This window comes from Equus caballus, chromosome 7, assembly GCF_041296265.1.
Source record: "Equus caballus isolate H_3958 breed thoroughbred chromosome 7, TB-T2T, whole genome shotgun sequence".
NCBI classification, from domain to species: domain Eukaryota; kingdom Metazoa; phylum Chordata; class Mammalia; order Perissodactyla; family Equidae; genus Equus; species Equus caballus.
Window position 1 is genome coordinate 80,631,810 of NC_091690.1, and position 25,291 is coordinate 80,657,100.

The 25,291-nt window shown below is 44.8% G+C and overlaps 1 protein-coding gene across 41 annotated transcripts in view; it reads right to left on the reverse strand.

Moving 5' to 3' along the window:
* The window catches only part of DENND2B (DENN domain containing 2B), a 176,808-nt gene that overhangs the window by 96,370 nt on the left and 55,147 nt on the right, over window positions 1–25,291 (reverse strand). For 20 of the 41 annotated variants that reach the window (XM_070274705.1, XM_070274702.1, XM_070274695.1 and 17 more), the window contains one exon: window positions 8,715–8,803. The exons of 4 other annotated variants lie outside the window; for them this stretch is intronic. Coding sequence is in view for 10 of the 37 variants with exons in the window: in XM_070274693.1 (XP_070130794.1) it covers window positions 5,066–5,208 (143 nt within the window). In the remaining 27 variants the exon portion in view is untranslated. Of the gene's footprint in view, window positions 1–5,065; window positions 5,216–7,984; window positions 8,650–8,714; window positions 8,804–10,044; window positions 10,157–25,291 lie in introns of those variants that run through there. 17 more of the 41 variants (XM_070274689.1, XM_070274692.1, XM_070274691.1 and 14 more) reach the window with 11 other exon arrangements.

A 25,291-nucleotide genomic window follows, 5' to 3' on the forward strand; every position in this document is an offset into this window, starting at 1 on the left:
CTCATTCTTGTTAGGAACAGATCCATGGCTCCTCTGAGAGTGGTCTGAGTGATCACTCCTGGGGCAAGGCTCACCTGGGGCTGGGGAGTCAACATGTCTCTTGGAAGATCAAGTGCCAGGAGCTTCCTGACACAGCTTACTGTCTTAGCCACAATCACTTGCCCAGAGATATTCACCACTCTTGCTGTCTCTGAGTTTACATTCTCCCTCAGTCCACTTCCCATCTTGCTCTTTCACACAGGGTTCTGCCATGTCCCTACCTCAGTGCCACATAACATACATTACTCATCAGAGAGGGTCCTTTCAACCTAGATTAGCTGCTCCTTTGGCTCAGCCAGATTCCCCCTCTGGTTTATATATTTCTTTACAAAAGCAAAGTATAAGAGCCACGATCTATATACCAATTGGGGGACACTAATAACTGCTCTGCTGATACTAGATATCTGCCCAAGACACAGAGGAAGGGACTATCACCCCACATTTCTCAGCAGAACAAACCAGACAGACTAGCCACTCAGACACAAATTCTGCTTGGCTTACAGGGAATCATAAATATAACAATAATTGCTCACATTTCATTTAGCACCAGATATGTGGTACTATTCTTAAGTACTTGATATTTAGGCCTCACTACAACCCTACGAAACCCTGTTACCACCTCCATTTTACAGAAGAGGAACAGGGGCATGGACAAGCTAAGGAACTTACCCAAGGTTACAAAGCTGGTGAGTGCCAGAGCCAGAACGTGGAGCCCGACAATCCAAGCCCAGAGCCCGGGCTCTAAACATTACTCTTTCCTTGGGACGCTCTTCCCCTAACACACAGTTTGTCTTTGAGCACAACTAGCTCACTCCAAACTCTAAAGGAGAGACGGTGGGTCAGAACACACTGCCATTTCCTACTACTGAGAGAAGAAACAGTGATGGCAGAATTTATTCACAAAGCTGGTCTCAGTCTATACAGCAGAACAAATAACTACCCCAAATATCTGTTGACCAAAATTTTCCCAGGGGCACCAAGTGAAATCCACCTCCTTTCTTACCAACCTGGTAGACTTCCTAGCTTACTAAGGGCTGGAGCCTCTTTGCAAGTTGTTGCAACCATGCCCTAAGCATCTGAGAACAAGTTCCCAGTCTCCAAGTTATGAGAACCACGTCGAAATGCTTCCTAAAATCCAACTGATGGGGTTAAAAAAAAAGTTTACTCAAATATTTTTTAAGCATAAACTATGTACGTTGGCCAATTTGAGGAAATAAAATGTATCAAATGTTATACTTACACAGAACTTCAGGGAATCTAGTTGGAAAGCAAGATACGCATTTGAAGGGTCAAGTCAAAATGTGGATGAAAACACTCAATCCAAATCTCCCACTTTCTAGAACAGGAAACTGAAGCCTAGAGAAGTCAAGTTACTTCTCCAAAGTAACCCAGCAAGTGACAGATAGTCAGCACTAAAGCTCAGATCTGCTGACTACCCGGCCAGGGCAGAGAAATTCATAGAAGGGAGAGATCTCTAACAGCAGCAGCAGCTAACATTTACTAGGAACATATTTGCGCCAGGAACTAAGCTGAGTGCTTTACATAAATTAACTCATTTAACCCTTACAACGAATCTTTGAGATGGGTAAAATTACTCCCAATTTACAGGTAAAGACACTAAGGTTTACTGAGGTTAACCTGCCAGAAGTCCACAGATAGTAAAAGGAAGAACCAGACTACAAACGTCCAGAGCTGGCTGCAAAGCCTGTGCTCTAAGCTGGGTCTTGAAGAACACATGGACAGAATTCCTGGAAGTGGGAGCGAGGAGTGCTGGGGTAGCCTGTGTCCAGAGCTGTGAAGGGCCTCCAATGCCAGATTAAGGAGGCCCTCAGGGGCCCTACCTGGGCTGGCCCACAGGAAAGGGGTAGGCAAGAGGCAGTTGTAGTCTCCCGCGACTGTGAAGGGTAAGCCTCCTACAAGAGGATAAAGCTGAGCCTATGAAGCTAGGTTGAGAAGGACCATCTCAGAAACTCTCCTGGGGTCTTGACAGAAGGATGAAGAAAATGCAAAGTATAAACTCCCTCTAAATGAAGACTCTGGTTTGACTTTCCTAGCACAGTATCCCCAACCTGATTAAGAGATTCCAGCCTTACTCTCTTCAAATGCTGCTCTAAGTCAATAACAATAATGGAAAACACTGAACATTCCATGTACCAGGCACTTAGCTGAGAGCTTACGTGTATCATTTCATTTAATCCTCATCACAACTATAACAAGCTGAGTACTATTATTATAGTCATGGGCCACATAAGGACGTTTCAGTCAATCAGGGACCACATACATGATGGAGGTCCCACAAGATTAGCACAATATAGCCTAGGTGTATAGTAGGCCATACCATCTAGGTTTGCGTAAGTACACTCTATGATGTTTGCACAAGGACAAAATCACCTAACAATGCATTACTCAGAACATATCCCAGTCATTAAGTGACATATGGCTGTATATCCATTTTACAGATGCCTCACGGAAAACTGAGGCTCAGAGAGATTAAATAACTTGCCCAAGGTCACACAGCTAGTAACCATAATGTCAGGTTCTAAATGTAGGCGTGTAAGACGCCTAAGCTCCAGCTCTTACTCACTGTACTACCCTGAATGTGAGATTCTCATATTAAGCACAAATGGTTCCATCAGAGATGCTCTAAGGCAACACCATACGCTCACTGAGGATCTAACAGTCACTGATAGTTGAATAAATACATTACAGGTTGACTCATTTGAAAGAAAACTATAAAACTCAGCTGTCAAAACTTTGTAAGGGAGCCTGTGTTCCAAAACAAAAGTGAGCACACCAAAATTCAGTTCCTCGAATAAAGCTAAAGAGTTCTAAAAACCAGCTGACTTTATAGTTTTCTTTCCATTTTCCCATTTCCCTTTCCCTATCCCCCAATCCCATCCATTGATGCTGTCAAAAAGCTTCAACACAGGTCTAGAATCCTCACCTTCCTCCTATTTCCAGTCCTTTCATTGTCTCTCTCCCATCATTCAAACAGTGCTTTAAATCAGAGTCTAAGAGTTGGACCCTCTTACTTTCCCAGACTAAAGCATGAGATGATCATTAACCCTACAACCAAAATCCAAAACTTCAGGAAAATTTCCAAAACTATGTTTCTTCTCTCTCAATCATAGACAGGCTCACACTGGGGAGGAAATAACTACAATACAACATCTAATACAACATATATGAGATAAGTCGCACACTTGATGCTTTCTAGATCCTCCCCAGCCCTATGCCCAGGCCCCCTGTTTCACTGACTAAATGGGTGAGCAGACCAAGAGGGAACACGGACACCAGAGATACCTCCGAGCCTAAGAGCAAATGAAAAGGAGTGTCAACCCCAAAGCCAGCCACTGCCACCCACCGTCACCTTCCCAGTGCTTGTGAGGACCCAGGCAACACTGTCTCCCTGAAGCCCCCAGGGGCAGGCCAGCCTTCTGGTAAATTGTAAAGCCTCCTTGGTCAGCCCAGGTACCCCCTTCTATCTATCACCCCAGCTGCCCCTAAGAACTACCTTCTCCTCAGTCCCCTTGCCCAGGGCCTCTCTTTTGTACCTTCTAGTAGTCTTCCAACTGCTTCAGATCTTGTTTCTCATAATCCTGTTTATCTCATTTTTCCCAGGTTCACACAGTCCTTCATTCACTGTGCTACTTCCTATTAGTCAATCTCCACCTCACATACAAACTCTTCAGTGACAAGCCACACAAGAAGAGTCTGGCTCTTTGACAAACGAGGGGTTTCATGACAAATCCTTAGGAATAGGTCAGCTTTGGTTAAGAAGGCTTCATACCCTAATTGCACGTAATTCACCCTTTATAAGGACAGTGCAATGTAACGTTCAGGAAGTTTTTAGAAGAGTGCTGTGATAATTTCAACAGCCCCTCAACAACAGCGTATCAGAGCCAAAAAAAAATAAGAGGAGGGATCTTTGGAGAAATCCTTCAATAAGGTAGTCTAGGCTCATTTAACATCTTCCTGGTCCCTAAACAAACAAACACACACACACACACACACACACACACACACACAGAGGCATGCTTTCTAGGGCCTACATCTGAAACAGAGAAGAGACCCCAAGGTTTTTTCTATCAGACAATATCAAGTGGCATGTTGCCCTAGGACAGATGCACCCAGCACTTTACCCCGCCCACCCACTGAGACAGAGGCACACAGCACCTCCTCTCCAGCATAAAAGAGATGCAGTCTCCCTCCCTCCCCTCAGAAGAAGGCAATCACTAGCACATTTTCCCACAAGCTTTAAAGAGAAATCTGTGCAGACTACGCCAGATGGTCATTTTTTTTCTTTCATGCCCTCCTGGCCCCTTCTCCACTTTCCATGGTTCCTCTAACTCAAAGACCTCAATTATCTGCCAGCAGATTTCCCCTTCCCCTCCCCCCACCCTGCCCTAAACATCCTCTCCTCCCAAGCTAGTGTAGAGGCACAGAAGGGAGACCCAGCCAAAGCTCTGCGGGGCTGCTGCCTGGCCTCCTCCAGGCTCAGGTACGTATTCCCTTTGCTTGGCCGCCTCAGCAAACTCTCTTGGGCCCAACACTGGAAATCAGGAGTCTCCAGAGCAGTGATAGGTAACAGCTAAAAGAAGCAACAGGGAGACACGCTCTTCAGCCTCTCAGTCCTGCCTGCCTGCAGGGAGGTGCTTTGGAAGGCCCAGGACTCAAACTCTCCCACCTCCCCTAGGTGCCCAGTGGACCTCCCCGAAGTATTCTTAGAATCAGATTCGGTGGGGAATGGAGCACAGCTTGTCTTGGTTCCAGGCCAGCAGTGTGGCCATGACATACGGAGTGTGGAGTACCCCTCCAAAACTGGCCACCCAAACCCTTCATTCCAGGGACAGGGGCAGAGCCAGCAGAATTGAGGATGCCCTTGGCCTGTCCTCCAACGTATTTCAAAGTTTCAACTTCCCTGGGTAACTGATTATTCTAACTTGAGAGAGGGCGGGGGTAAGTGTGCAGGGAAGTACTGGAGTAGAGGAAGAGGAGAGAGAGGGAGTGAGAACAGGAATGTTACTTTTTAATCCTTAAGGAACATCGAGGGATCCAATTTGTGACTCGGCTCTGGGAAGCTGGACCGACGAGGAGCAGGGAACAGCTGCAGCCCCAATCGAAGCTGTGGACAACTTCTCCTTCAGGCCTTAGAGGCTGCTGTGACATGATTCACCTGGAAAAACGGCTCTGTCGTTAAAGAAAAAAAATCTGCCTACTTAGAGTCTCCTCAGGGGCTTCTTCCCAGACACCACTCCAGGGCACGGCTGGCAGGTTTTCCCCTGTCCTACAACAAGAGCTGAGGCTGTGGGTGGGGTGCCCAGCCTCTCCCTGTGCCCCCATCTAGTGTGCCGAGAGCCCTGCAGACGCACTGAGGACTGATTGGGATGCCCTGGCCTGGAGTCTCTCCTCCCCTGTTACTCTGTTCCCTGGCACAGTCCCATGGCATATCAAGTTTCTCTGCCCTTGGAATTCCCACTTCCTTGTTTCCCTCTAAGCTGTAGCCACACAGGTTCCTGAAAGAGCTGCCCAGCCCCCAAGGAGCCTTTCAGAGCAATAACTCTTCCTGCCCGTTAGAACCCTGCCTTGCAAACCCCGAACAGAGGAGAAAGGCCTCTCTGCCCACCCGAAACAGTTTCCCCAGCAGAACCTACCAGGATGAGGGAACCAGGCGGGCAACCAGTAGCCTCTCTTTCAGAAGCTACTAAAATTCATGACACATAACTGCCAGGTGGCTGTGGGACACTGGAAAAACAAAGAGTCCCTGGAATCCCTCTCCTCTACATGAAAATACGAGTCAGGTGACTAACGAAAGCTTCATCTCCGAAGGGTCAGTTATGAGGCTCAAAGTCTACAGTGAACATCACTCTTTCTAAACTTCCCAACCCAAAGAAAACACTATTTCTTTCCTTTAACATCTTGAAGAGTTTCTAAGGCTTTTCTCATTTTTATTTATAAATGCAGAAAAGAAAAGGGCACTTTATAAATGGGGAAACCAGAACAAAGAGGCAAAGTGACTTTCCAGAAGAGAATGGGGCCATCCTTCAAGCTTCAACACATAACATCTTACGTTATATAGCATTTGACTTGTTCAAAACTACATTCATGGAAATTATTGTATTTGCTCCTCCCAAAAGTCTTGTGAAGTAGTTATTATCCCCACCTCACAGCCAATAAATCTGAAGGTCGTAGAGGTTAAGGGTCTTGCCCATGGCCACCTTGATGACAAGTAGCAGAAGCTGGCCATGGATTCAAGTCTCCCAACCCCAAATTCATTATTCATTCTGCTACACCAAGAGAAAGATCATCTGCTAGCCCTCTTCACATGTGTGGCAGCAATAAAACTGGAGCAGCCCCAACCACATCCTCATAAGCAGAGCAGAACTGAGACCCTGGATTTGCACTGCCCACTGAAGGGCGCACTGACTCAGAGAGGCCGCCTCCTCACAGCCCCCAGTTTTAATCCCAACCAATAGTGCTAGGCCGCATCCCCCCAGTAAGACAGAGGGTTCAGCCAAGCAGAGGATCCCTGGAGTGTAATAAAAGGAGGCATCACTTTACAAGTGGCCCATCTGAAGTCCAGGGCCATTGAGTTCACCCTTGTGGACCCTCAGGCCACAACAGTGATGCATACATGTACACATTCAGGGAGCCCGAATTGGGGACACGGCCAGTGCTTTCATTGGCAAGCTGACCCGAAGTTAATCAGAAGGCCCCCTCATTGTTTGCCAGAATACAAAAGACATTCTGTTCAGAAAGTTCAAGAAGAAAAACCGAGGAGCCAGGATAGCAGCTGTTCCCTCATCCCACAGAGAAACCAAAGGCATCCACAAAGTTCCCTGAGGCTTAGGAGTAAGCGTAAGATATAACATGGCTGAAGCGGAAGCTCATCTCCTATGGGTCTCCACTGCAAGGAGTGTCTGCTGCATTAATCCTCCTAATAAGATTACTGACAAACTAGCTACACTAGCCCATCACCTATAATAGTGCCTTTCTGGAAGGGTCTCTTCTCCTAGGCCACACTGAGCTCACTACACACCACTCCTCTAGGTCAGGACAAGTTTTTAAAAAACACAGGACAAACAGAGTAGAAGCAGTGCCCAGTGTGGACGATGTGTGCCCTGAGATTTGGTTAAAATATTAACCCAAGGAATCCACCCGGCACAACCACAGTACCTCATGTCTCCTCAGGCACCCTAGTTCGTAGCAGCTGCCACTGAGAGCTCACTGAGCTATCTGGGTAAGAAACCTCTTTGGAGGTCCCCTAACCCCAAGACACTCCCCCCACCTCCACCTCATATATTTTTTAGGAAAGCCTGTGATGGACCTTATTAATGAAGGAGGATAGCTCACTTCTTACCAAGCTACCTGGGGGAGAGAGAGAGAGACTGACCCCAGTTCAGATATCCCTAAGATAGTCCCTCTGTCCTAATAACCACTCCAGAGAGATGTGGAACTCACCATAGGCTCCTAGCTGAGTTAATTAGCTTTTTTTTTTTTTTTTCTACAGGTCAGACATAGCAGCACCAAGAGACAAAACAGACAGTGTTCACTAGAACAAACCAAACCACTCAAAAGACACTGGAGTTTCCCTGTAAGAATTAAAAGCATAATGCTGGAGTGATGATAATGTGTTTTCTGTATGAAAGACTCTTCCTGTAATATACCCTGAGCCTCTGTGCTAAATAAAAGTAAGACGATTTCTATAGTGAAGTCTAACACCTCAGGTTCAGCAAGAGTGAGAGCAGCTAGATTTGCAAAGTCAAGAAATTTGGCTGTTTCCCTCCTCCTTAAGCTAATAGAATCCAACTGTTGGAGCATGACATCATTCCTGAGCCCCAAACCCTGAGCAGAGAGTACAGACACTCGCCTGCCTCCCAGAACACAGCCCAAGACTATGGCCAGGAGAGCAGGAAAAACAATCTAAGCCCAGAGCTGACCTTACCTGAAAGTCCCGGTGCTTTCCTGCCCACTCCATTCTCGGCAGAGTCTGGCTCACTCCACAGTCTGTTAGGGAGCCCAGGGCCCCCAAATCCACTCACTTAAGCTCCGATACCTGCTGCGAGCTTCCCACAGCTCCTTCCTCTGACCTTTCGTGGAGCTCCTTCCAGCCAAATGAGCAGAGCACTGCTAGCCGGCCAGGCCAGTTGTCATGGAGACACTGTTCTCGCCACTGCGCACACACACACTCACTCACTCACTCACTCACTCACTCTCTCTCTCTCTCTCTCTCTCTCTCTCCCCTCTACTCTCTCCCTCTCTCTCTCAGTTCTGGGAGGCTTCCATGAAACAGCACTGTCTTTTGATCAGCTCGGTTTTTGCACGCATTCCACTCCTCCTACCTCCCTTCCAGTCAAACAACGGCTCTAGGCTGCTCCTGGGAACTTGCTTGAACAGCTCAGAGGGGAGAAGGGAGAAGAGAGTGAGCGGACTTGTTTTCCTCCCCTCCAGTGTCTCATTTTTTATAACTTAGAAGAATCCCGGTTCAGGGGGGAGGGAGCTAGCTGGAGCACTTGGAGGGGAAGCAAGCCCTTCCTCTGGGTCCTGGAGCACGGGTAGGGAGACCCAGATGCATTGCCTCGACTTGTCTGTACACTTGGGATTTTCTGGGCAGCAGTTGAGGCGGAAATGCATTCACATCCCAGGAGCTCGCCTGGACTGGCCTCCCTGCTTACCTTGCTGCCTGCCCAGGTCGTGGCGATGGCTTTAGCCAGTACAGGGATTCTTGGTACTAGGGCTGGTGCTCAAGCAGTCTCTCATCTTCCTGCAATGGAGAGGAAAGACACTGGGTCAGGACCAGTAAAAGTCCTGGGCAAATCCAGAGTCATAGCCCAAGCAACAAATGTGATACAAATACAGCCTCATCTCTCTGCCCTGCTCAGGGCCAGCAGCTAAAGCCCCGGCTTTCTGTGAGCTGCTGTCACAGCCAGTAATAACATCACTCCTGTCCAAGAGCTAGCACAGTACCTGGGACACCCCTCCACAGACATTTCTGCTTTGTAACACTCTTTTACATGCACTATTTTGTTTGATTCTCAAAACCTTTTGAAATACTCTGGATATACATTATTATCACCATTTTATAGATGGGAAAACTGAGGCTCAGAGAGACCAAATGTTTAGTCCACAGTTATAAACCTAGTTAGGCAGCTGAAGAACTAAAAGTAGAGACCAGTCCACTGACCCCTAGTCTGGTGTACTTTCCACTAAAGTACACAGCCATCTGATCTTAAAAACTAACAATTTTTTGATAACCAGTTATGAACTACAAGGCTGGGTTCCCAGCAGAAGGTAGAGAATCTCTCTGAGTCATGGTGAGGTAGGCCTGACTGCCATCTTTTTAGCCTAAAGACTCTATGATAGCATCTATGAGACGTAGAATGTACTGATGCACAGATTAGAGAAAAGATGTCCTGCCCTACAGCTAGAAATTACCTTACACTTCTCCAAAATACTCTCACAAATCTTGGCTATCTGTTCAACACAATAGGCCTGAAAGTTAGGACTAGTATCATCATACTAATTTAACAGATGAAAAAAAATTTTAAAGAGAGATCAAATGGCTTGCCCCAGGTCACAGAACCAGAAAATAACAGACCTAGAAATAGTACCCAAGCCTTTCAACTCCCAAGTCCATATATTCAGCAGAGTGGCTGCACGTGCCCCATGCGGAGCAGGGGTCAGAAGCCCTTGGCAGTGCCTGGCTCCACTATTGCCCAACCTGACCCAAGTACCAGCTCAGGAATCCCTCCTAGGCCCTAGTGTCCCAAATCTACAAAGGAAAACAGGATGAAACAGCAAGTGAAACATCATCAAATCACTAAACTCCTCCCTCTTCCCATTCCCAACAGGCAGCCCTCTGCTCTCCTCCTGACCCTCAAAATGCACATTCCACTTGCCCAGCCTCCATACTGAGAAAGAAGAGATGACGACCATCCATTTCTACAATAAGATAATATTCACAGTTATAATATTAACATCAACTAACATTTACTGAGCACCTACCGTATGTCAGGCATTCTTCTAAGCATGATGGGCCAAGGGCCAGGGCTGAGTACTGAAGCTGATACAAGTCAGTCTCTAAAGTAATCCAAACTTCAAAAAGCCCTCGAGACCAGAGTCACAGAATGCAGGCCATGCTCCCCCTAGTGGCATGCTGCAGTTATAAAGGTTCCTGAGGGCCTTGTTCTCAGGGGGAAGGGACATGGTGAGGGGCCCATTAGCGGCAGAACTAGAATCCTTGCTTGAGTGCTGCTATAGTGATGAGCTCCTTGAACTGGGCAGGGCAAGAGGACAACTGAATCCCTCTGCTGCCTCTGCAAGATCGATCCTACTTGGCCTTTCCCGAAGGACAGGGCCTTTACAGCCTTATGTGGTCTAGTATCTGCTGAGAGGCCCGCATGCATACTTGTGCCAGAAACCCAGGAGATATACTTACATCACCCTACCTCTCTCCTCACATCCAATCCATTCACCAATTCCACATAATTTTACTTTCAAAATATATCTTGTATCTGTCCATTTTTCAGTACCTCCATTGCCACCCTAGTCTCTCCCCTTAATTAGTGCAAAAACCTCCTAATCACCCCAGCTTCCACTATTGCCCTCAAACTCCATTCTCCACAGAGCTGTCTGAATCACCCCTGTATACCAGATCATGTCATTTCCTGCTTAACACACTTCAATGGCTTCCCACTGCACTTAGGATAAAACCAAAATTCTTACCAGGACCTGTAAGGCCCAGCAGGATCCTTCTCCAGCCTCCTCTCCGTGCCCTCTGTGTGCCAGCCACTCAGACCTTCTCTTAGTTCCCCAGAAGTCCCAGACTTCTTCCCAGCTGTCTCCCGTTGCCTAGGACACTCCCCCACACCCTGTCTTTGCCTAGCTGACTCTTACTCTCCTTGCCTCGACTTGCCTCTCACCTCCTCGGAGAAGTCTTCCATGATCTTCCAATCAAAATGAGGACTTCTCCTTCATGGCACTCACCATAATCTATAATTGCATGTTTGTGCCATTACTTGCTGTCAGTCTTCCCCCATGAGTTCCTTAGGAGCAGGAACCTTGACTGTTCTGCTAACATATTCCCTGCATTTACTATAGGGCCCAACTCACAGCTGAGACACAATAAATATCCGCTGAATGAATGCATAAAAACCCATTTCTTCCTGTCCTACAGGAAGAAGAAACTTACAAGAACCGCTATTTCATGTCATTCATTGTATCTTTTCATAGACTTACAAACTATAATTACATCTCCTTTCCTCATGTGCCTCGCCTGTGGGCTCAACCAAAAATTCCTGTAAAGTCTCCTTGTGGTTTGTTTCCCAGAACTTTCCTCGTAAGGTCACTCTTCTGGGGACGCGCTCCAGGGTTTTATAGCCTTTCCCATTACCAGAGTGTTCAGTCACAGGCACTCCACCACCAGCGTTATTGCCAAACCAAGCGGGATGCAGGAATGGCCCAACTCCCACAGATGAGAGGGTTCTCTCAAGTCAGCTCCATTCAGGGACAAAAACGCCTTCTCTCACCTCCACGTTGCAGGTCACTGTGCTTAATAGAAAATACATTTTTACTTAAAAATTTGTCTTATGTTTTATAATCTGGAGATGGGTGTAAAATGTTGTTTGGAAAAAAATGTTTTTCCATTACTAAAAGAAAAATCTGAAAACTACGGTCTGGGGGAAAATAATGAAGCCCTAAATAACAGCGACAGCAGTGCGACTAAGTGCAACCCCCTCATACATACCTTACCACCAAAAGGGGGACACCCACACTTCCCCTGCTGCCACCACCCCATTACAGGCATGACCACAGCACCCCACCTGGTGCTCTGAAAACTGTTTCTCCTCTCCCTCCCCCGACTGCTCATGCTGTCAGCTTTATCTGAGTGCCTCTCGTTCCCCACTAGCAAACTCTTATTGCCTTCCAGGCCCAACTCAGTTATCACCTCCCCTCTGAAATACTTCTTGATCTCCTGGCAGAATCTGTCTGTCTAGTCTGCAAGCCCACTGCAGTGTGAAGATGCCTTTATTATGGTATTTATATCATTTCATCACTGTTACTTGCACCCCTGTCTCCCCCACAGGTGTGAGCCCCTTGAGGTCTATCTACTTTAGCATTTCATTCAGAGTAGGCAATTAACGTGTGTAGGATAAATGAATCATTAAAAAAGACTCTTTAAAAAAACAAAAACAGGGGCTGGCCTGGTGGTGTAGTGGTTAAGTTCACACACTCTGCTTTGGCAGCCTGGGGTTCACGGGTTTGGATCCCAGGCACAGATGTACACACTGCTCATCAAGCCATACTGTGGTTGTGACCCACATACAAAATAGAGGAAGACTGGCACAGATATTAGCTCAGAGCCAATCTCCCTCACAAAAAAAAAAAGAGATACAGCTGTCCCTTCCATAAGATGAGGGAATTTGAGTGGACAGATTTACACTGTAGCAAGAGAATATATATATATGTGTATATGTATGTGTGTGTGTGTGTACATATGTATGATAATTAGATTCTAGATTTGATCACTAGAAGAGTCTATAGTATTTTCTTGTCTCTTTAAAAACAACTGAAATTCCAAATCTGAAAACACAGGAGCTGAATAAATCTTTTAAAGTCACTCCTTATTCTTGGATTAAGGGACTTCAAGAAAAATGAGCTATTGTTTTAATATTACTGGTTGGATCCTAGAATGCCCAAGAGATGCAGTATAACCTCAGATGCCTCTGGGGAGCCTAGCTCCCAATGCTCACCAGATATGGGTCCAGAAGCATCCCTACTGAAGACGCCAGCCTACCCAAGTAACAGGGAATCAGACATGTGTCCTGCCCAGTTCTCCTATTGGGCTCTGGCTGCCAAGTGAGCAGGCAGGTTTGCACAAGAGCCCTTTAGGGCTTTATAATTCTCCTTTTCTACCTCTGAGTGGCAATGTGGTTAAGAAGGGAAAACTTAAAAATCCAGGAGTAGAGAAAGGATCAGCAGATTGGAGCCCAGGTCCCGGTTTCTGGGGTGGTGAGACCTTGAGCAAGTCCCTGTCCCCCTTTGGGCCTCTGCGTTTTCCTGCATACAATGAGAGGGCTGTTGAAACTTCTTCTCCAAGGGTCCTTCTAGCTTGAATGTTCTATTACACTGTTCTACCGCAGTCACCTAGTCCTATTGTTCTGTCCTAGTCGCCTAGTCCCATTGCTTTCTGAATGAGCCCAAAGTGGCAGAAAGACTTCTTGTCTCATGAGCTACAGAGTCTCCATCTAACCCTTTCAGGAGAACCCCTGGCCTGGGGCCCTGGAGTCACCTGCCTGGGATTAGACAGAAGACTATCACTAACAAAAGGCAGCTTTTCCTGGAGGAAAAGATGGGAGATTTGGACTTCCTGCCTAAGGAAAGCTGGAGAGAGAAGAAAGGCGCCAAACACAGGATGGGGAAATTAGGAAATGGCCTAGGAAGTGCCTGGAAGAAGACTGAGGCTCTGCCAAGAGACTGAGTCCCAGCCATCACCCTGAGACAAAGCCGCCTTTACAAAGCAGAAGAACTGGCAGTATCTAACAAAGTTCTCTTGGAAGACAATCTGCCTACTGCAAATCAAGCAGTCTCTTCACGAGCTCTATCAGGGTCTTTAAATCAATAAAACAATGTCTCCCTCCAGATGGCAATCCCAGCCCTCCTCTGCCTGGGAGCCATATCTGGCAGGACCTCCAGTGTGCTGGCCACTGCTACACATACTTTGCCTGCATAGCCTTCTTAGGAAAACAGAGAAATACTCATTATATGCTCAAGTCCTGGCATTTTACGGTAGGAAATTCTCCCAGGTCTTAACTCCTGCCCTAATCCCACCTGCCTCCCACTTATCTTCCATCCCCCAACCTTAAGGCTCTGAACTAGGAAAGTGTGGGATTCAGCCCATAATTATCCTAGATCCCACAGCCCTGTGGTGAAGCAGCTACTGGACATCTTCATATTGGGTTGAGCACACTCTCCTTCGGTCTGCCAGCCTTCCAGCCTGAGCTCATCTCCACTCAGCTTACAATCCTCAATATGAAGCTCAAAGTTCAGATCAAGGTACTCAGTGGTTTGATCCAGTCTCTTGGAGTATCTGTCACAAAGTTCATATATGGGCCAATTACCTAGAATCTCTCAAATCCACAGGACTACTGACTACTACCCCTTACTAAGTCTGAACATTTTAAGACTGGGCCACATAAACATAGCCTTGGGGCCAGGAAAGACTGGACTGAGGAAGCACTATCACAGACCCCCTCTAAAAACACCATCTTATCCTTCCAGAAAGGGCTTCTCATGCTTACTTGGCTTAGAACTCTGGGCACAACCAAGATCTTAACCCGGCATGAATGAAGCTTCAGGATGGGGGAGGCAGGGTACAAAGTGCGGGGGAAACGAGATGGGGGAGTAAGAGGAAGGCGGACTCAAATGGCTTTTTCATGATACAACCAAGAAAATACCTTGAGCTGGGAAAGGAGTACCCCTCAGAATAAGATCGGCAAAGCTGCAGAAGTCTGGGCCTAGACTGTGTCACCTCCTCCATGCTATCTTCCCTGATTTTCCCTGACTGGACTAGATTCTCTACCCCTACCCCCTGTACTCCTTGAAACAAACAGTCGACTACTCCAGTGTCAGCCATGCTCACTGCCTTGTATTTTATTTATTTATTTATTTATTTTGAGGAAGATTAGCCCTGAGCTAACATCTGCTGCCAATCCTCCTCTTTTTGCTGAGGAAGACTGGCCCTGTGCTAACATCCATGCCCATCTTCCTCTACTTTATACATGGGACGCCTGCCACAGCATGGCTTGCCAAGCGGCGCCATGTCCGCACCCTGGATCTGAACCGGTGAACCCCAGGCCGCTGAAGTGGAATGTGCGCACTTAACCACTGCGCCACCAGGCCAGCCCCTGCCTTATATTTTAGTGCACCAAGGCTTATTCGGCTTAATTCTCTTCCTAGCCTGTAATATTCTTTACGGCAAGAACTATGTCTTAACTCTGAATCCTAGTTTAGGGCTCTGTACCAAGTACAATTAATAAATTTTTAATACATGAACTAAGGAAACCAACCAACCAACTAACCAATCAGCAATATCACCACAGAACCTAAACCTTCTGGTGCTTAGCACCTCAAAGTGGTCCCGGGTTTCCAAGGTGTGGTGTGTATACAAGATGATTCTAAGTGGTATATGGACATTTTTTTAAATTTTAATACTTTTATATTTATCTTAGTGCACCTAAGAAAAAAGATAACCAGCCATTAATGCCATTTTCACTGATCTCAATAATGAGACCAAAGCTAAAGAAGGTATATATGTTTTTTGTTTGCTTTTAGTTTTGTTTGGCTTAAATTAGTGGGTAAAAGTTTAAAAAGAAATAGGATATTTTTAAAGCCTCAAATTATCTCTGCCAGGATATTTATTAATTACAAAGGCAGAAACAGTTAACTTGACAGTGGAGAAACCTGGCAGACATTATCTTAACCAAGTGGTCAAAGTTAATATTACTAGTGTAAGACGCACTGGCATCATGTACCCCCGTCATGATGCACTGAGAAGGGCATTTCACCTCTGTGGTGTTCTTCCCAAAATCCTTTTTTTTTTTTTTTGAGGAAGATTAGCGCTGAGCTAACTACTGCCAATCCTCCTCTTTTTGCTGAGGAAGCCTGGCCCTGAGCTAACATCCGTGCCCATCTTCCTCTACTTTATACGTGGGACGCCTACCACAGCATAGCATGCCAAGCGGTGCCATGTCTGCACCCGGGATCCAAACCGGCAAACCCCGGGCCGCTGAAGCGGAACGTGCAAACTTAACCGCTGCACCACCGGGCCGGCCCCATCTTCCCAAAATCCATAACCTCCAATTAATTATGAGAAAACATCAAATAAATCCAACTTAGGGACATTCTATAAAATAACTGACCAGTGTTCCTCAAAAGTCACAAGGTCATAAAAAACAAGCACAGCCTGAGGAACTGTCAGAGACTGGAGGAGACTAAGAAACACAACAACTTCAGGTAAAGAGGGGTCCTGGATTAGATCCTGGAATAGAAAAGGGACCTTAATGGGAAAAACTAATGAAATTCAAATGAAGTCTACAGTTTACATTATACCAACATTAATTTCTTAGTTGATAATTGTACCATAGTTACATAAGTTAGGGGAACTTGTACCGTCTTTGCAACTTTTCCGTAAGTGTAAAATTATTTTAAAATAGAAAGCTTTAAAAAAGCCAATTTAAAGACAAATGAATAAAAGTAAATGTGGTACAAATCATAAGGGTGGGTAAGGATGACTCAAGTCTGAGAAGCATTAGAGTAGTCACCTGTCACACCCCACAGCCGAGAAAAGCTGCCCCCAGAATGAGCAGCACAGCTGGAGAAGAACATTTAGTAGAATAGGGAAGTGTTTACTTTAGATTACGGGAGAAAAAGTAATAAATTATCCCATTTTGTTAAAAAAACAGTATGAATCACATATATAATGCATAGAAAAATGTCTGGGTTAAAACAAAAATAATCTATGCTGAACAAAGTACAGATGGCACTTATTAAATGGGACACAGCTCTTGGAAAGTAACTTGGCTAGGTCAATTAAAACGCTCATATCCTTTGACTCAGTATCCTCACTTCTGAGAAGTTATCCTAAGAAAAAATTCCAAAGTATGAGGAAAAAAATGCATGTTCCCAGCATTATTTATAATAATAAAAAATCAGAAACAACCTCCATGTCAACCATTACTAGGTTGGGAAATTTCAAGTGTTTTTGACCATGACCCATAGTAAAACACACATCTTATATTGTAATACAGTATGAGAAAGCATGTGCATGTGTGTATAAAACTGAATCAAAATGGTTTCTCGAAAAATACTTATCTTTACTATATGTGATGCTCTCTTCTATTTTTTATCCTAATCTATTTCATTAAGAAAACAAAGCTTGTAGAACCCCACTAAATTGATTTCCCAACTCACTAATAATGACCTGCAGTCTGAAAAACACTGCACTAGCTGGACTACTGTGCAGCCATTAAAGAGACGACTGCAGTCCACAAACTGGTAACAGCGATTAGCTCCAGCGAGGTGGGAGGGAGACTTGCTTTTCACTGTTCACCTTTTTGAATCTTTTGAATTTACAACACATACATGCATTACTTAATTCAAAATTGACTTTAAGTGACGACTACGAAGACTTTAACAGCATCAGATAATGCTAATTATGCATAAGCTATAACTACACTAAAATGCAAACACATACAAGTGAAAAAGGAAATTACATCAAAACAATAATCACACATTAGCAATTTTTCCTTTCTACTAAGTTCTTAATACTCTACACTGTTACTATTTTTCTTCTATAGTTTAACTTATATATTTATTTTCTTAAATTAATCAAATTACTGGTAAGGGCAGATGGGAGATTTCAAAGCTAATGGTAATGTTTTCTTTATTAAGCTAGATGGCAGGTACATGAATATTCATACGTAAACTGTACATATAAAAAATATATACTCTCAATATTTTTAATAATATTTTTTAAATGAAAGATTTCCAAGGAGACCCTCTTTCCAGGCCTGCCTCTCCTCACCCTCAGACTCAGGGAGACACTCCAACAAAATGCTGCGCTAGGACGTGACACTGTCAGTCAACTAGACGCCTTCCACTTTGTAAAAAGGTTCTAACACGGAACATACCACCACTAAGCTTTCCAAAGATCTCCATTTAGAACTTTGGACGTGGGCTAGTTTCAGCATTCCATTCACACTCAGAACTTTCTTTCTCGTGTTCTTTTGCTTTCTCTCTTTCCCCCACAAAGCCTTTAGTCATTCCTCCATATTTTTAATTACATATAAGCTCTTCCAAGCAAAGGGACCATTTCTTAGTCGTCTTTGAATTTCCAACAGGCTGTAATGTACTGCTTTCTTTACACATAGCAAGTGCTCGACAAGTATTTATTAAATAAGTGATATCATAGGCAAAACTCCATAACACAATATATGAAATGTGAAAAGTGGCAAGCACATAGAGAAGGAAGCACTGATCACTGGATATTAAGTACAAATCACACTAAAAAACAGCATTACTTTTATTTAATAAAGTTAATAAAGAATTATTGTGGAGAATAAAGGAGATAATATATGCAAAACACTCAGCAATGGATAGCCAGTAGTCTATAAATAATAGTTTAGGGGTTTAAAAAATAATATGCATACATATTTACATGATATATACTTGTATATGATATATATTATATATCATATAAATAAACACATATATATGCACCCACATATACCAAAGAACACCATGGGGCCAGGCCGGTGGTGTAGCAGTTAAGTTTGCACACTCCGCTTCGGTGGCCCGGGGTTTACCGGTTCAGATGCTGGGTGCAGACCTACACACAGCTCATCAAGCCATGCTGTGGCAGCGTCCCACATACAAAATAGAGGAAGATACGCACAGATGTTAGCTCAGTAACAATCCTCCTCAAGCAAAAAGAGGAAGATTGGCAACAGATGTTATCTCAAGGCCAATCTTCCTCACCAAAAAAACACGCCAGGGACACAATTTTTCTAGACTTCTGAAAAATCTCTCCTTTTTTCTTTTTTTTTTTTTTTTGCAGGGAAGGATTCGCCCTGAGCTAACACCTGTTGCCAATCTTCCGTTTTTTTTCCTCCCCAAAGCCCCAGTGCACAGTTATCTATCCTAGTTGTAAGTCCTTCTAGTTCTACTATGTGAGCCACCACCACAACACGGCAACTGATAGATGCATGACGTGGTTCTGTGACCAGGAAACGAACCTGGGCTGCTGAAGGGGTGAAAGTGCCAAACTTTAACCACGAGACTGGGTTGGCTCTAGAAAAATCTCTCTTGATCTTGTGGATAAAACAGAAATACACTGGCAGCTGGATGGCCTGGTCACTCAGGACAGCTGGGCCCAAAGGGTGCTGCAAAATGGATCAGTATCAACTAGGGAGAAGTGCTCTGGAACTCCCAGAAGTTTGGACACTTCCATCTCTTCTAGATCCTATAATGGTTACCCTTTTTATCAATGACTTGAGTAAGACACACTTATCAAAAAGGCATATGATGCATTAACTGGGAGGGATAATTAATATGCCAGAGATATCAAGGAAAAAAGGCCTCCATAAACAAGAACCATAGGTTAAATATAACAAGATAAAATTTTTAAAAGACAAAAAATAGCATTTTACACTTAAGTTTAGGAAAAAATTGAATGGCCACAAGATAAAGATGGTATAAGTGAAAGAGACTTGAGGAATGGTTCAATATGAATCAACTGATGAGTCCATGTGATTTTGAGTTTCGCTCACTGAAACACCGAGCCCAGATCAACCCAGGTCCATGTCTTACTCTGCTCCACTCTGGTTGGAACAATAGTGTACCCAGGGGACACACACTATATCTGCAGACCCAGGGGGAAATGGAGTCTCAGTAACATCTCAGGCAAGTATACTGAAGGAAAAAAAGAAAATCAAGTCTGTGGAGCCCCTTAAACAGAGAAATAAGGTAACATGGCTAGTTCATGAGGCTCTTAAGTCCTCCTGCAGAACAGGAAGTTAGAAAACTACCACTTTTACGTCCATGGAGTTATCTCCGGGGACTCGTGGCTAAATGAGATAAAGAAAACTCACAGAAAGAAGAGACAGCCGAGCCCCGCCTGATCTGCTCTTTGTCCCTCCTGCTACTCACATCAGAACCTCCCATTTGGGGCTCTGATCATCTGAGCTCCAGCAACGACACAGAAAAGCTCAGGAATCCAAACAATTCTTACCCACCATCTCCCCAAACCATGGTTGACCACGATCAGAATTAGAAAGTGATATTTTTAACTATCAGAGTGAATTCTTGTGGATCTTTAAACTTCTATCCTAAGCTGTCATCTGATAGCTGCTTGTGAGCAAGGACTCGGGTTTGACTGTTGTAACTGAAACATTAGCAGCATTTCAGCTCCATCAGGCATTGCTGGGATATATACATACCAGCTTATCTCCCATAATGGGAAACTACGATGCTTTTCCTAAGGACTTAAGAAGAATCAGGGAGAGAGAAGAGCAGTGGCCCCTCAAAATCCAGTTCTTATCCTAGGAATATGGAAGGTAGCCCTGGTCTACAGACGAGAGTCTACTAAATAAATTTCAATGGCCTATGGCAGAATATGTCATTTTTTAAACCATTCTCTCTCTTTTCCTCCAAGAATAGGAACCTAGAGTTTTCTAATTTATGCAATGATTAGCTCCTTCCTTAACAATACACGCACTAGGTAGATCCTATTTTTATGCAGAAAAGAGCTAGCTTGCCTTTTGTATAAAGAAAAGTGCTTATAAATGTTCACTCACCTAGAGATCAACATAGAGAAACCTAAGCAATAGGGGAAAAAACTAGACCCCAGATTGCAAGGAAGGGAAGATGTGTGAAATGAGAGGAAAAACAGAGGAATGTGGAAGGAGAGGAGAGAGCAATTTAAGATCCTGAAGGACAGAAACAGGAGGAAGTTTGTCTGGAAGTCTGAGAATAGCATATTTGGGGGAATTCCTGAGCATCACTCCCAGGGATGTCAAGGAACACATGTGAGTACCACTTAACCTTTTGAAGGAAAGAAAGAATTCAGAAAAGCCTATTATTCCCTCAGTGTCAGGGTTCCTTACTTGGGTTAATGTGATTGCCTACACCCCATGTAACTGGTTGGCGAATGCTTCAAATGACTGGGATGGAGGGAGGCAGAGTGAAAAGAACAAAGGGTCAAGGACTACTATAGATGCCAGCAGAAGACTTCTTTCTCACAAGCCATAGGACTCCAGAGTCTTTAATTGGCAGACAGTGGCTCTCCAGAGCAAGCAAAGGAAGTCAACCATTTGAGAGTCCTCAAGGAGATGAAAGATTACAGCCACTCATCATCAGTGCAGATAACATCTGCACTCCGTAAGGAGTGGACACACCTCCTCCAAGGAAAAGGCCCACAGGAGCTGAGGAGGGGAAGTCTACTTAGGGAAAATTCAGTAAGAAGATAAGGAGTGATTCTGTCTACGTACACCCGAGAGAGTTACCACTGCTTATTAAATTATTTTTGTTCCTTTTCAGACTCAGGATTTCTCCAAACACAGCCAGCAGAAGCATCACCACCAGCCAATCACAGACGGCCAGACACCCAGAGAAAGCTGTGAGAGTTGTGAGAGGCAAAGATGGAGACTCTAAATTGGGATTTCGAGGTTCAAAAATGCTTTTAAGGACACTGAAGGTGACCCTCATCTCTGTTTTTCTTTCTTCAACCATGATCTCTCTCTCTCTGCTCTCTCCCTTCCTCTATGAGGCAGTGAGAACGGACAGAAGGAGGGAGGATCAAGAGCTATTTCAATAGAAAAAAAGAACTTGAAGGATGACTGACTGTGGTGAAGAAAGGTCCAGAATGACTCTCAGATTCTGGCATGGACCACTGATGTGGTCACCACATCAAGGAACAGACACAAAACAGAATATTCCAAGGTGCTTTGCCATAGTCATGTCTGACTTTAACCAACAAGGGAAGTTGCTGCAACAGAAGAAGTATTTAGACAAAAAAAACAGACAAGAGTGGGGAGGACAGAGATGGAGGAAGGGGGATGAAATACGAAAAATAGTGAAAGAGAAAGAATAAAAGAGGAAAGGAAAGAGAAAGTGGGATGGAGGAAAGTATGTGTGTGTATGTGTGTGTTTTAAGAGGAGGTAGGGAGAGTAAGTAGATAACACAAACAGAGCCATAATGTAACTCTGCGAACACTGAGTTCTTGGCTGCTGACCATCACTGACTGTAGCCTACTAACAGCAGAGTTGTTCCATCAGTAGTTAGTTTCTGTGGTCACACATAAGGTAAAAATCACACGAAGTCAAATTACTCTTGAAATTCCCTTAGAAGGCACCACATTGGAAACCAACCACAGTCTCTCAGGAAATCCAATTCAACATTTTTCATATACACACATTCATTACATTATTTTTGTGTACTCTTAAGAATCGCAAAACTAGAAGGACCCAAGAAGTTCACCTTCCTTTTCTAGTGATTCTCAAAAAAAACAATCTTGTAGCAGAACCACTGATTCTGGTCTGAATGCTTCTGAATAAGCTTCATTTTGCTCAGAGAGATTGGTAATCACCTAATGTCACTCAACTAGACAGGACTTTTTTCTGACCCCACACTCCTTCCTCCATGCTTCTCACCTTAAAATTCCCCTACGAGACAGAAGGCCAAGACTGGAGGTCCTGTTCTAGCACTGAATAGCCATGTGAGCTGGGAAGAGTACCTTTCTCTTTCTTGGCTCTAATCTCCCCATCTGGAAAATGAAGCCAGACTGACTAGATGAACTCTAAGAGCCCAGACAACTCTGAGATACTTATGCGTGAAAAAGCCCTTTTAAAGATACAAAGTACTTCATAAGCGTAAGATATCAGCAATGGTCCACTCTCACAGGGCAGAAATTTCGGCATCCTCTGTCTTCCCCTCAACCTCATCCTTAATATCCCATGTCTAGGCCCTACCTATTCTACTTCTGAATATTCTCTAGGATTCACCCTCTTCCTCTCAATTTCTGTTGCTGACATCCCAAAATCTTTAGTGAGTCTCCTTACTGCCAGTCTCTCCAAAATTCCCTACTTTCTTCTATAAAATTGATTTCCACAAAATTCCACTTTCACTTCATCACTTCCCATCTCCTATGCACAAAGGCAGAACTTCTAGAGTTCAAATTTCCAGCTCTGCTCTGCCAGACCTACCGCTCCCAAGGCAGATCATCGCAACGATCCCAGAGTGCCACATTCTCTCTATATTCTTGCTGTTCTCCAGGTCGAGAACACTTCCCATCTCTCCTTTGCTTATATAAAGTCGATCTAACTTTCAAAGACCAAGAAAGATCCTGGCTCCTCCAAGAAAGTTTTCCTATATATTTTTTTTTGGGGGGGAGGGGAGGTTTGCTGAGAAAGATTTGTGCTGAGCTAACATCTGTTGCCAATCTTCCTCTTTTTGTATGTGAGCCACCACCACAGCATGGCCACTTACAAGTGGTGTAAGTCCCTGCCCAGGAACTGAAAGCAGAGCACACCCAACTCAACCACCAGGCCACCAGGGCTGGCCCTTCCTAGAGTTTTAAGACATAACTTTCTTATTTCTGAACTATAAATATATTCAGTTAGTAACCAAACACAGTTAAGATCTTCAATATTCTCTAATTGTTTAACAAATTTTGTCTCTCCCAATAGATTATAAATTCCCTCAGTCAGAAAGCAAGTTTTATATAATATTTGAATCACAATGTTGGTTAACCTGAAAAATTCAGCAAGCACTTGTTGACTGCTGGATGGTTGAAAAGCAACATCTTGGTTTTCTCTCCAGCCCTTGACCATTCACAGGAAATGTTGGGGGTGCAGGTGCGGAGAGGGAAGGGGTGGAATCAATACCCTCCCAACTCCTGAAGTACTTCCCACCTTTTCCTCCCTGCTTTCATCTGCTCTGTTTGGGGTGGAAAGGCCCCCTTTATCACAGGTTCAAATCAACCTCTTCTCCAAGGACAAGCCCGAGCACATCAGAGCACCATGCAGACAGTTATATTTAGCTCCATTCTTAATGTCCTGATCAGCCTGTGTGATAGCAGCAACTGCTCACAATCCCTGACAGTGATGGGAAGATAAAGGGAAAAAAGAGACAGAGGGAAGAAGAGCCAAGACTAGCAGTAATTTTGTAACATACATTTCAGATTTGGGCCTCTGAGGTAGGTCTGCTTTAAATTAAGCCCCATCTGTTCTCAAGACCCAAAGAGGCAGGGCATCCATAAGAAGGCTCTGTAACCTACCAGGGGACAGACACCACTACAGGCCATACCAGGGAGGACTGGCAGCTTTAAAGAAGCTTCTCATCCTTAGAGAGACAGAAAACTCTGGCTGGCTAGCCCACTCTCAGACCTAGCACCTCTGTACCAGAACACTCTAGGCCAGGACTCCTGACATGCCAGAATCACACAGGTATATTATGGATGGAGGGTAGGGAGGGCTGTTGGGGGACCAGCCCTATTCCCAGAGGATGGCATTCCCGGCCATCATACCTAAGGAACTCAGCAATGCAAGCACAAGCAAGCATGCCCAAACCCTCCTCCCCACTACTTTTGGCCTCTAGCCACTCTGGAACCCATCTGTGCAAAAACTCCCAGATTCCATGTTCTCCACAGCCAGCTTCCTCCATTTCCTCTCCAGATTGACTTACCCTTTCCTACTCATTACAAGTGTTCACTCTCACCCTCCACTGCCAGCCATCACACAAACATGCCCTTGGGTAGTATCCAGGGCAAGGAGCCTCCCTTTCTGGCTCATCTTCTACCCAAAGTGTTCATGCTTTACAATGCTCTCTTGTGCCCTTTCTACTTTACAGGAGCTGAAGATGCTGCCCTCTAAAAGATTTTTAAACCAGGTAAAGGTGCCAAATGCCTTCAAGGGCCAGGATGCCTACACAAACATTCAGAGTGTCAACATACCCAGATTGGGAAGACTCCTAATTAAACAATGAGCAAAAGACAGATTCTCTCACCTGACTCTAAGCTCCTTCCTCAGAAAAGGCACCCATCTCCAGTGCCAAAGAAAGATCACAGGAAACTGAGCACTAACCTTACTCCTCACCCGCTCCCTTGCAGAGGGGCAAGGAGACAGGGAAGCAGGATGGACAAAGTTTTAAGAAGAACCAATACCATACCACACCCCATGAAATGCGAGGTCCTGGTTCCAGGATTGCAAGAAAAGGCAATTTCACCTGCAAACTCCTGGTTATCTCCAGTGGCTGGTCTCACTTGAACTGGCTTACTACTCTGCGTCACAGAGGCATGAAGCAACCGCACCCCATAGAGCCCCAGAGGCAGAGAGTTGGGCAGAAAGGAATGCAGACAGCTTCCCAGAAGTGCCCAGCTGAGAAAGAAACCAAGAGCTTACCACAGCTTCCTGGGCCCAGAAAGGGAGGAACTAGACTCTCAAAAGAAGGACTCTGACGGCTCAGAGATCTTGAAGGTCCCTATATCTGAAAGCCCCAAAGAAGAGAAAAGTACAGTGGTGGGAAGATGCCCAGCTAAAACAAGCCTGGGCTGGCTCCAGATGGCTTCAAGTAAGCAGTGGCTATACTTGAATGTGAGCAAGAGTCTTAGAGAAATCCTAAGCTATTGATGGTCCCAAAGAAACCCAAGGCGGGCCTGGGATGCGGATATCTGAACATCTTTGTATAAGTTTTTCC